Source organism: Silene latifolia, chromosome 9 (genome assembly GCF_048544455.1).
Source record: "Silene latifolia isolate original U9 population chromosome 9, ASM4854445v1, whole genome shotgun sequence".
NCBI classification, from domain to species: Eukaryota; Viridiplantae; Streptophyta; class Magnoliopsida; order Caryophyllales; family Caryophyllaceae; genus Silene; species Silene latifolia.
The window spans coordinates 4,220,399-4,233,920 of NC_133534.1; the positions used below are offsets into that span (position 1 = coordinate 4,220,399).

At 35.8% G+C, this 13,522-nt stretch overlaps 2 protein-coding genes across 2 annotated transcripts; both read right to left on the reverse strand.

Moving 5' to 3' along the window:
* Window positions 1-4,453: 4,453 nt before the first annotated feature.
* Window positions 4,454-7,563, reverse strand: LOC141598772 (eukaryotic translation initiation factor 5A-2). The gene is made up of 5 exons (XM_074418535.1): window positions 7,251-7,563; window positions 5,693-5,815; window positions 5,536-5,592; window positions 5,381-5,455; window positions 4,454-4,808 (listed from the first exon to the last, which is right to left on the reverse strand). Exons 1-5 carry the CDS (start codon window positions 7,371-7,373, stop codon window positions 4,704-4,706), a joined length of 483 nt encoding a protein of 160 aa, XP_074274636.1. The 5' UTR covers window positions 7,374-7,563; the 3' UTR covers window positions 4,454-4,703.
* Window positions 7,564-8,723: 1,160 nt separating this feature from the next.
* On the reverse strand, window positions 8,724-12,211 carry LOC141598770 (cell division topological specificity factor homolog, chloroplastic). The gene is made up of 2 exons (XM_074418532.1): window positions 11,970-12,211; window positions 8,724-9,606 (listed from the first exon to the last, which is right to left on the reverse strand). Exons 1-2 carry the CDS (start codon window positions 12,066-12,068, stop codon window positions 8,998-9,000), a joined length of 708 nt encoding a protein of 235 aa, XP_074274633.1. The 5' UTR covers window positions 12,069-12,211; the 3' UTR covers window positions 8,724-8,997.
* Between the last annotated feature and the right edge of the window lie 1,311 nt (window positions 12,212-13,522).

The window sequence follows — 13,522 nt, forward strand, 5'->3', positions numbered from 1 at the left end:
ATTATTGTGGGTGAGGTGATTAAAATAAGTATTATTGTGGGGTAAGTTGATTAAAATAAGTATTTTTGTGGGTGAGGTGGGGTATTATTGTGGGGTAAGGTGATTAAAATAAGTATAAAACTTTACTAAATAAGGAAATAGGGAAGGTATTGTGAATAGATGAAAAAGGAAAGAGGAAAGTTTATATAGAATAGGAGGGAGTATGATTTTACATTTTTACCTCGTTAAGTTAACTGCTTGCTACAAGTCATCTTTGTAAGAATTGGTGTAGTTGCATCACACTCACTTGTATCACTTAGTCACTTCAATCTGTCACTTTTAACGTATGTTTTTAACATAAAGATTCCCACATAAAAAAATTACTTCAACTCCACTCTACCTATTTCTATTTTTTACACTATTCACAAATGCACATTCAATTTCGATTTTCTCCCAACACATAAGTGAAAATATATTCATGCGAGATCTTGTTTGATTCGTCTTTACGAGTACATTAAAAATATCACTTTTATAATTTTTGCAAATACGTAGCTAACAATATTTACCGCCTAAAACACGCATTGTCGAACGTGAAAAAGCAAAGTGGTAGAGTGGAGTTGAATGGAGGAAGTACTTCTCATTCAATTCCACTCTACCATATTTCCTTTTTCATCCATTCAACTTCACTCTACCTATTTCCTAAAATAGAATGACAAATGACCATTTTGTCCTCCTACCCCATTACTTATTTACTTCCTCCATTCAACTCCACTCTACCTACTTCACTTTTGTACACTATTCACAATTGTGTATTCAATTTCGATTTTCTCTCGATACGTAAGCGGAAATATATTCATGTGAGATCTTATTTGATTCGTCTTTACGAGTACATTAAAAATATTCAACTTTTATAATTTTTGCAAATACATAGCTAATGATATTTAGCGCGTAAAACATGCGTTGACAAACGTGAAAAAGAAAAGTGGTAGAGTGGAGTTGAATGGAGGAAGTACAATATTTGTCACTCATACGACATACCCCACTACTTCTACATCAAACTTCACCATTTTCCACTCATACCCCACTTATTTATATCATACCCCATTATTTATTTACAATATATTCCACACAACCCCACCCTTCTTAATATTTGTGCAAAACACAAATAGGTAGAGTGGAGTTGAATGGAGTAGCAATAGTTAGTGTCATTTGTGACAGACACTATTTATTACAAGTGAATGACGGGTCATCTCTCTCTCACACAAATGCAAGTGGGGGGCAAGTGGGCTGCTCCATTTTCGCCCCACTTATCTTTTCACTTGCATTTGTGTGAGAGGAAAGTGACCCGTCACTTACTTGTGACGGACAGTCCGTCACAAGTGATAATTTGTGAAAAATTAAATGGTAAATAGCAACTTGTATGTACATAATCGTCTAAACTTAAACAGACTAAGTATGGTAGATAAGATCATAAGAGAAAAAAGCAAAACTATAGTATATATACAAGTGAGAGCATATTTAATGTTAAATTCATATAAACGGGCCATGGTCACAACCAAATGAAAGAGAGATAATCCGTTTCATAAGCATAACTGCATAAGGAAGTTCCCCGCCCCCCAAACTAATTAGAGGGATCAACCCCTTAGTTTATAAACCGATTCTCACCTGTCATTTTAAGAGAGATTTATTGTATTACCCACAGAAGCAAGAATAAATAAAACTATAAAAAAGAGTCGAAGATATTTACGAGTGTTGTTTAATACCACAACAAATAATAAAAAGATCGTGGATTATCGTGTTTGTTGATGATTGATTATAGTATGCCTTAAAATTAAATGTTGGCATGTTTTTGGAAAAAAGAAAGGTAGGCCGTAGGCGGCTGATACAACAAATCGAGGGGCCAATGACTGAATGACGACGGCAATTACTAACAACTTGACAATTTATTAGTATTTATTATGTACCCAAAAAAAAAAAACAATTTATTCTATTTATTGATGTGTAACAAATATAACGTGGTTCAGAATTCTGCATATTACATGGCCCTGGGTCCCTCCTCTCTATTTATTACGCCATGAATCTGGTAACATTGACCGTTTTACCACTATTTATGATCGTAGAGAATCTTCGATTCTTAATATATAAGACAAAATATAGCCATGTGAGATCTTGTTTGATTTATCGTCATGAATGCTATGAGAATATCAAATTTTTATAATTTTTAATAATGTGCAACAAAAGATATTTACGTTGCAAAACGTGTCTCAACAAGTGTGAAAAGTCAATGTTATTATTGTTGTGGTATTGAGGGAGTATTTTCGTATCACTCATTCTTATTTAACACTGGTTTAACTTAATACGGAGAAAATAAAATAAGGTGAGAGGTCTTAGGTAAGCTAAGACCAATTGTTATCGAATATTGTAATAGTTAAGAGCTTTGTAATAAGTTGTGTATGTATTTTAAGGTCGTAAAAGAGGGGAGATCATGGTTATGTTGTCTTTGCAACAATTCGAATAGCATCGATTAACATCGCCGAAAATATTGTTAAAATACCTTTACGAGGAGGCTTTATTGAAAACGCGAGAAAGCATCAAGAAGGAAACAAATACTTTTTGGTTTTAACTCTACGACATAGAAGAAATAGGAAAGGCCCATATTGAAATACTTTATGTTTAAAAAGAGTCGGTCGACCTGGTCTACGAATCTACTCTAACTCTCAAGGAATTCCTAGAATTTTAGGCGGAATAAAAATTGTACTCCCTCTGTCCCGGTCATTTGTTGTCCTTTTCCATTTTTGGGTGTCTTAGTCATTTGTTGTTCTTTCTATTTTAAGAATGAACTTGATGAGTAATTTGATCATTCTCATTCAATTTGTTCCACTTGTCATTTAGTTATTGACCTTTTTTCCTCATTCCTTGGTCTTTGTGCCAAAACAAAAGGACAACAATTGACCAGGACGGAGGGAGTAATTCTTTCTATCTCTCACGGTATAATGACAGATCGGGAGGCTCGGCGAGGAGTTGGGGAAATTTTTTATGTTAATCTACGAAATTAAATGACAATACTAATTTTGGTTAAATGTGCCGTGCGTCTACATGCATGGAAACAAACATCTAATCAAAGAAATTTAATCTATATATGATTATGGTGTCCTACAACTCGACATGTCCTTTATTACTAGAAAGAAAATTAGGAATAGATTGGTCAAGTAACTTAAAATGGTGGATCATTAACATTTATCCAAGGAGTAATGACGAGCTGAGAATAAGGCGTTAGTTTTGTGTAAGACCGTTATATATAAAATGTTTAAAACGGATTTGAATGACAAGAATAAGACCATATTACTGTAGGACTCTAAAAGAAAATGTTCGATCAACGGTATAATCGTGTAAGGTCTTCTTATAAAAGTATTTGTATTTTAACAAACACCGGTAATATATAGCATCATACATACTATATTCATTTGAAGACTCCAAAAATCCGGAAAAAAAAAGAGAGATTTTCCTATAAGAAAATATTGTTGCACTCAATTGCAGACGGTTCTTTTGTCTGAAGGTTTCAGACGGTCATATGTAACCTATTTACAACCAAATATGATCTGATTTAAGTGACAATATTTTTATGGTACAAAATGTGACTCAATTTAAATGGTCACATTTTACCATAAAAATGGTGACAAAAACCTTCTAAAGGCTTCCGACGAAATTTATCGTCTGAAATGAGAATTTGCGATAATGTTGAGTGCTAATTTTGGGAATCAAAAGTTGTTTACGCCAAGTGTTGGTCAATGTTGTTATGGAATGATGGTTAAGAAGTTTGTTGATGATGATTGATGATTGATGATTGATGATTGATGGATTGAAAGCAAGCACGTTGTTTTTGCTATGATCTCGGATAAGGTGTGATGACTGATGACGATTTTTTGTTGATGTCATTTTAGATTTTTAGGTCTTAGAATAATACTAGGAGCATGGTAAACAAATTTGAGCCTGAGTTAAATTTATCGAACTCCAAACTAATTCTTAGGTTTCGATATGAATTATGGTACGATATTAATTAACTCCTGAAAAGAGATGTGTGTCACTAAGATTAGATAAAATTTAATACTCGTACATCACAATCCTAAAATCTTAAAATTAATCGACGATATATCCTTGTTGGATTATAAAGTACTTAACTCTGCTGATAAGTTTGGTAAGGTCACAAAAAAATTATAAGAAATTTATAATCAAATCTAATTATAATCAAATATGATATGAATGTCTATTTGGGTCGGTCGTATGCTATAAAACGATCCTATAGGAAAGTTGCATATGGAATGCCAGGATGGGCCGATACGGTAGCATTATTTGGATAGAGCAACAAATTGGCCCAATTATTCCTAGGAGGGATCTTGTTTCGAAACCAAATCAAGAGTATTTATCATTGATTTACCCGCTAAACTACCTGACATTAGTTTGAGGCGAGGGTAGATGAGGCACAAAAACGGAAATACAAATAAGACAGATGATAAGAAGGTATCAGCTACAAACACAGACGAGTCGTGCAGATTTAATATGACTACAACAGACGATAAAACAAATAAGACACTCCGGAGGAAGGATAGAACCATAGAAGTCATGTTTGGCAAACTCTCAAACACATACAAATATTAGCAAGAGTAGACGGAATAGTATAGTATCATCGTAAAACCTCATGCAAACTTGAACAGATGTGTGATCATCTACTTGCCGCCTCCAATGTCCTTGACGCCACAAATTTGCTCCTCTCCCATGGCTGACTGAACACTCACAATCAGGTCTTTCCCATCCGCAAAGCCAGCCTGTAACTGTTATTCAATAAATATAGAATTATTATTATTCATTGAACCATACATTTTGAACAAGAGAAAACAGTTCCATGTCGATAATGAAAATGATATGCAGATATGAGCTAAGGTAAAGTCGTTGAGTATTGGTAGTGTACTCGTAACTAGGTTCTGTCGTCATGATCAAACTAACTTTTTGGCTTCCTTTACCGTTTACACTAAGAAACCCCTTGAGAGTGGTTTAAGTATGCATGCTAAGCATTTACCCCTCGTAAGTAAATTTTCAACGGGTGAAAGTAAGTATCTTGTATATCATCCGTTAAAGCCAAAATTTAACTTGGCAAGTAGTTGAGTTCCTCTCCATGTTGATGCAAGTGAGTCAATAATAGCCTAGAACGTAGTTTATTTATATTACCGACTCCAACAAACCATCTGCGTTCTAGCAAAAGAGCGGATACAACCAATACAAGAAAGCACATATATGATTCCATAAAACATGCACTCGACACTTAATGAGTTAAATGATGATAAGTAATACAGCGGTAACTAAACAAGTCAAGAGAAGTATTAGAAGGTAATTCAAAGTTTCAAACCTGTTCGAGCAGTTTGTCATCTTCTGGCAGCTTCAAGTCATCCTTAGTGCCTCCATTATCAGTCAGCAGACTAACCTGAAATTGAAATACTAAAGGTGTCACACGATGGACAACAGAAAGTGATAGGTTCAAACAAAATAAAAATCTATACTTACAAAGCCATCCTCAGATATGTCAATGAGCTGGTAATCAGTACGATTAACATGTGGAATCTGAAAAGAAACGACACAAGGAATTTAATTTCAGAAACAGGCAGAGTGACATTAAGAACCGGATAAAAATCAAAAATAAAAGGTCACATAGGACAATTACATCACAATTGTGGGAAGAAGGGACGATATCTTCAAGCTTCTTGCCATTGAAAATATCGATAGCAACAAAGTGACACTTAGCGTGACCATGCTTGCCAGTCTTGGAAGTGGAGACTTCAACAACCTGCCACGCCGAAAACAAAGAGTGAGAAACTTCTTCCCAACGACTTTAACGAGCCTCCCAACTTCCTCCATACTAATAAATACCATATTTGACCACCTTCAGCGTAAAGCAGCCCATAGCAAATAAGATATACACATATCAGCAATTTTCTCTATTGAAACCAATGTTTTCAGATAAATTGACAAAAATGAAACAATACCAAATAAACATTTTCTCCACTTAAAAAGCTCGATTAGACCAATATCATCATTTACATCAAAACAAAACCAAAGATGCCCAAAATAACAACATGCTTGCATTTATTTCCCATCAACTTGAAAACTCTCGACATAAATCAAGACAATTCGCACAAATATAACACCACCGCGATTTATGTTGACTTAGATTGCGCACATAAATGCAAAATAAATATCTGCAAATTTCCATTAAGAAGCCAATAAAGCAAAAAAAGTCCACAATTAAAAGTTATCCACAACAGGGTTAAAATGTCTCAAAGTTCCTACAAACTCAAATCCGGACTAAATTAAACGGCATAAGAAAGCATACTATATGCCAACTGCTCAAATGAAGCGTCGATTCTCATCAATCACATCAAAATATAACCAAGGACGACCACAATGAACAACTTCCATGCTTCACATCCTATCAACCTTTCCTTTCTTAGCTTCCCTAGAACTTTCTCCTCTACCATACTATCAAAATACCGTTTACAGTTATATTATATCTTCCCCTTTCTACCAGACAAGTTCCGAAAATACATCAGCACAAACACATTGCAGCACAAATATCACAGAATTGATACTCTACATTGAAATTCATACCCACAAACCTTACTATTCGCATATTAAACTGTTGATTAAGTCTCAATCATCATCTTAAACCTTACTACATACTATTAGCATATTAAACCGATATCTTAACATCAACATCAATCAATACAAAATCACTACTTTACCAGAATCACTCCTCGCTCCTAAATCCTAATAATCGTCATCTTAAACCTTACTACTTCATACCTGTAAACCTAAATTACTATTCGCATATTAAACCATTGATCGAGCTTCAATCATCGACTTAAACCCTACTACTTACTATTAGCATATTAAACCATTGATCGAGCTTCAATCATCGACTTAAACCCTACTACTTACTATTAGCATATTAAACCTGTAATTTCAACATCAATCAATCAATACAATCACTACTTCACAAGAATTACTCCTCGCACCTAAATGTTATTAAATATCCTAATAATCACACACGAATCGACACAGCACATGCTCAAAACCCTAAAAATCACAGCAAAACTCAGAAAAAATGACGAAAATTTCATCATATAAATCAGAACAAACAGAAAACTGATAATTCCAGTCCAAAACCCTAAAACAAAGAAGAATCGGCGAAAAATTAATCAAAAAAAAAAGAATCGAAAGACCTTGCAAGGGCGATTTTTGATGACGATGTAACCGTTCTTACGGATAGTACCAGCTTGTTGAGGATAAGTTTTGGAGGCACCTGCATCTCCCTTGGATTCGAATTGGTGTTCTTCATCCGACATTTTTGAAGCTTGCTTGTTGTTTTTGGAAGGAAAACAGGAATACGTCTCTTTGACCTCCACACAGTTGTTTACTCGACTGAGAGAGAATTGAAGAGGTGTTTTATAAAGACGGATAATGATATTCTCTATAGTGATGGTCGGTCAATGGAGTTATCCATTTGACGGAGTTGGTATTTTGAGAGACGGTTTTGTATTTATCTTTTTGATTTTTAATGGACTTTATCAATCAATTGGTCTCCCTTGTGACGGGTTATCATTTGTGACGGATATTTTGTGAGATAAAATGGTAACAAAATGGGTTAGTGGAGAAAGGGAATAATGAATAGTGTTAATAGAGAGAGAGAGAAAAAGTGGGTACATTGTGAGGTAAAATGGTATCCGTCTTCAGCTTGTGACGGATATGTCCTGTCTTCAATGAGAATTTGTGTTTATCAATAGTATGGTAAGTTTTGAGAATCTTTATAATTCTTTACTATATATCCCGTACAACTATACAAGAGAAAATATACTCATTCGAGATTTGTTTGATTTATCTTTATAAGTTTAATAAGTATAGCAAATTTTTAAATAGTTTTCTTTTATGATGTTTAATTGAAAAAAGTAATGTTAAAATATGTGAATCGACGTATTTGAAAAAGAAAATGTGACGATGCACGTTGAATGTAGGGAGTAGTATAAGTGTATAACCCTATGAGGTGTCGAGTTGGTAGATCGAAGCCGTATTCGAAAATTGAAATACCATGTAGAATTAAAGATTTATAAATAGCACGTTAATTAATTTATGCTTTTACGATAATAATGTTTAGACAAACCGCGTAATATAAAAAATTCGTAAACACAAATCCTTCACGTTTTATTCCTCTCATTATTCGATAAGAAGAGAAATGGAAAAAAAATTGGATACTTTTCGAATAAACAAAAAGATAGTCCATTCGAAGCGTATGACGCCGTTGGATGGATCGGTATCGGATCCTGGTCAACAGTGGGGATCTTTGTGAGTGACTGAGTGGAGCATCCATTTTCCCCAATGTTGCGTAAAGGGGACGCTATAGGGTGTGGGCAGGTGCAATGGTGCATCTAAAGGTCCATACTTTGGAATACCCGAAAAGTTCGAATTTCAATTTGGGTCATTTCGGATTATGTGCATCAACTTCTTCTAGTTCACAAGCACTTCTCAACGCAATTTTCATTACAGGTCATTCAACCTAAAACAGTCCCAACTTACATGAGACTGTTGGAAGACCCCTTTAACCACTAGGGTAATGTTCTCGTTGCAGCCTGCTGTTTTCGTAAAAACACAGAATACGCACCATGGCGACAGTTAGTTGGAATAAGGAAAGGTAATCAAAATGATGCAGAAGAACAGCACAACTTTGCTTATAAATGGAACTTCAGAAAACAATTAGTCAGAGAAACAGACTTTCTTAAAGAACAACCTCGAAAAACTGAAATAACGGTGAAGGGAATCTTCCGATCCCTTTGGAAACAAACCTTATGTACAGAACAAAACGCCATCGAGGAGATATCACAATCTACGAAGCTTCCAAACAGTAGCCATCGCAAAAGAGATCATGTAACTATGTTAACAGAACTTGTAGAGTTGTAGGCACTCTCATATTCTCGGTCACGCCATTGAGTTTTCACTTGGAATGTAAAAATCAAACGTGACATCTACTGATCCTGATGTCTCGCCTCTATCTTTGTATTCCACATTCATGATCGACCCAGCCTCATCGTCCTCTTGATACTCGGCTTTTACTCTTCTTACGGGGACAGTTACAGAGCAAACAGTTCCAAGACCCATATCTGTGGACACGCTGAGCTGGACCTTGTCCTGAGACTCTATCTCCACGAAATCTGATAGAGCATTTACTATGCTTTTCACTATTTTCTTTTTAGCTTCATCACTAACGGCACAACGGTCCGCAAATAAGATCATTTTCAAGCGTTGCTTAGCAATCATCGCATTAGAGTTCTTTCTCGTTTTGGAAGGAGGAAAAACAATCTTCCAAGCTAAGTTTAGACGTTCAAAGAAGTTCAAGTTGATAGCATTCAGTAGAAAGGTCTCAGCATCTTGGCTAAAGGAGTTTACAGAGGTTTTACCATCTTCTGCAAGTCCGAAAGTTAGATTTGATTGGCAGCGCACTGTTAGACCATTTGACGTACTGGTTGATTGTTTTGGTGGTATCTCGGGAAAACTAAGCCTGACGCCTGAGAAACGACAATGGCCTACCTGCATCAAGAGCAGTAAATTTTAAATCAAGTGGCTGAGGTAGCATGAAGTGTTGTATTCAGGAGCTAGTCATTCAAGTTCACATTAGTTTGATGCAGATTTCACCAAAACCATGATCTACCATAGAGCATAACCAAACTGTTCATAGTGCTGTGACATTAAAATCCTGGTTTGTTACTTGCTTCCGGAATACGGTCTTTGCTCCTGGAATCGGTGGTTGTGGTCTTATACTCTTATCTAGGTCATGTTGCCATAAATAAGACTGATATCACCACAAAACGTGGTGAGGGTACCTTTTAAAACCTTAGTAACTTAACCTTAGAGGCCGAAAGAAGGGGTTTGGCTATTTCTAATAAGCAAACAACGCTACTGATCAAACAAAGCCAGTTGAAAAAAGACGTGGGGCACATTACCAGTTACTTCAATTAGCATTTAAACATTACTGTATTAAAAATTTAAAACAGCTTTCCCAAGGCCCAACTAAGATATATCCACAATATGTTTGCGAAAGACGAGATAATTAACGTTTTAGATGAGAGCATGTTCAGAAAGAGAGATTCAGACCACAAATCCTCAAACTACTGCATTATAGTTTTGAATGTCTCACAAAATAATCAAGAGAAGTTTATTAAACCTTGCAATCACTATTTTCTTTACCTACAATTTCCACTTCACCTTCCCTGACGTCTTCACCCTCGAACAATTGCCATTTAAAGACAACCTATACAATCTATACTTATTACAATACCATCTTCCTAAAACCAACATCAAATTCAGCAAAATCATCCAATAATTTTTGTTCAATATGTTTAAGAGACCATGTAATTTGCAACTCTGGCAGAAAGCATCAATGTTGCAGCTGCTGATTTGATCCTAAAGTTACTATTAATAGCGCATCCCGTATGTCCATTAACATAGGACACACTGACTGTATATGTATATTACCTACAGATAAAACAAATGTCTATGGAGTACTATTCTGGGTAAAAGTCAAATTTTGAACCTAATTATACATGGGTAGATTGTCAACTGAAGTAATGGGGTAGTGGATAACCAAACAAACCAAATATGACTACTAAGTCCGATTATGGCAAAAACTCAAATCCTCGAACATTCTATAAATAAAAGCCTTCCCAACATTTACCAGTATTTGCGAGAGAAAAAGGTAAAGAATCCAAGAGGCTTTCTACAAAAGAATCCAAAGAAAACAACGATCTGCCAAGGATATTCGAGTAATCAAGACCCGCCTTCAATGTCATACATCATAATTCGTCGAGTTAGTTTTGTGGAGTTCAAACTTCAAATCAGTGGACAAACATGGAGATTGGAGCCTGAATTTCAAATCTGATAGTTTTTTTCTGGTTGTATTTTTGTGGACTCCGAAAATATGTGCATACAGTACCACCAAGTACCACAATCCTTCCTGAAGCTACCTTCAAGTATGCCGCCCTCATAATTTAGTCTCAAATTTGGGGTATACAGCAGACAGTACCACCCTTACCTTCTCTGAAACTACCTTCGGGGTACCCGATTAGTTATAATAAAACCTCAAATTTTTCAAAGATGACCAGGAAACCTCAAACTGCAACCCAATAATCTCTGGTGTCATACCTCTAACCTTACTCATAACTCATATTCATAATACAACAACGGCACCTCATCAGACTCAAAAGATAGCAAATTTATGTCCCAGATAAGAAAAATGCAGATAAACCCTTCTCATACAATCTCACTACACGGCCTAAATAATCTCGGAATAATTGAAATTCCAAAAATTCTTGTATAAGGCATGAGTTACTGTAAAACAGGTTCTTTGTGGTTATGGTTGTGGATGCACTTCACACTATTACAGCGTAAAATGGCCTTAAGACTAACTCTTGAAATTCTTCCCATCAACAACAACATTATCCCAATTCCTCAAATAATTTATCCATCCAAATGATTACGACCCGGATGAGAAAAATGTAGCTTTATTAATCTCATATAATCTCACTGCAAGACCTAAATAATCTCAGATTTATTCAAATTCTTTCCATTAACTTAAGAACATTTTCCTTACATCTGACCTAACAATCCTAACCAAACACGAGCTGACAATAGAGAAAAAAAGCTCCAAGGCAGACCTAAGAGCCAATATTTATTCCCAAAAATGAAAATTATTCAAAGTCAAAACCCTAAATATCTAATCAAACTCTGAAATCAATAAAATTATCAACTAAGAACAAAAATCAAACACTACCCATTTCAATTCAATCATAATAACAACAACCCATTAACTCCAATTTAACAATAAACATGAAATACAATCAATCAACGTGAATATAATAAAGGATACAAAAAATTAGGGTAAAATGAGGAAATACCTTGGAAGAAGAAGATAAATGTGATGAGCTAGGAAAAATGTGAGATTTACGATGAGGTGCAAGTGTGGCGAAAATTCCCAGATCGCCGGAAATCGCCATTTTAATTTGTGTTTTTGGGGATTTTACTGTTGCTGGGTACTGTGTAGTGTTGTGGTGAACAGAAGTTTCGTTATTGAAAAATGTTGCGAGAATGATTTTGTCTTATTTTACAACTACGGTCTACCACAACGTAATGTGTGATTGGTTCGTGTTTTATGACTAAACGGTAGACCTGTACTCGGGGCGGGCTGGCCAGGGAGCGGGCCAGGCTAACCTGATCAGATCTGGGCCAGGCCAGGTGAGGGGCGGGCTTGGACAGGCATGGGCCGGGCTGGCAGCCTTACCATTTTATTTTTTTATTTTTGCTAAAATGGCGGGCCCGGGCGGGCGGGCTGGAATTTCAGGACCCAGGCCAGACCAGGGTTAACGCCGGGCTAGGCCAAGTTGCATAAAATAACGGGTCAAGGCGGGCCGGGTTAGCCCGTGCTGATGGCCAGTTCTACTAAACGGTTTCAAAAGATGATTTATTTTGACTGAGCAATTAAGGCTTCGTTGTTTTGAGTTAAAACTAGTTTATTTCACTTTCAGGTCGTTTTAATTTGGTCGGTTGTAAATTTAGAATTAATGTAATTTTTGTTGTGACTAATCATATAATCGGAATCAGAATTCGGAGCACGGTGTATGATTGTAAGTAGAATTGCATGGTGTACCCGCATTGATCAAGCCTCGTTACAACTAAAAAAATAAACATTAAGTTGATCTCGGCTTAGCGTAGTGGTTTGCTAGTTGCGATACATGTTCTTGATGTTAGCACGAGCCAGCCACCAACACCTATTCGACGACTTCTAAACCCCTCTTCATTTCTGTAAGAAGGTCAGCTCAACCAAATCCTCAATTAGTGGTTGTTATTATATCGTAATAAGAGTATCCACAATGGTGAAAATTTACCTCTCCAAATACCCTCATCTCTCTCATTAAATAGGAAACCTCACTGTTGCACATACCTCATGGTTATCAGACTTTGATACCATATAGTAAGAAGTAAAGAAGACAATCCATCACCTTAAGATTTCGATTGATGTTCAACAATGATTCTTATACTTTTAACGGTTTCTATTTCGAATCTTAAAAGGGTATAAAGATGTACACCATACGAAGTACCTTCGAAGAACAAATATTAGATTTGTCACCTATATCATTAAAGGAGATTAATGGTTGCCTTCTATTGATTAAACTTTCGGTATAAATACAATATTGCTAAGCTACAATTAAGGACTAGGTTACACTAAACTAGGTAACAAATACCACTAAACTAGGTAACTAAATTAGTAAATAAATAATTACAATTTACATAATAATTACTTATTCTATCATACCCCCGCAGTTGAAACGGGAGGTGAACGAACGTTTAAACTGGCACGGAAATCATCAAAAAGAACGAGAGGAAGGCCCTTGGTGAAAATATCCGCTATTTGATAACGTGATGCGACATGGCTAACACGAACTTCGCCGCG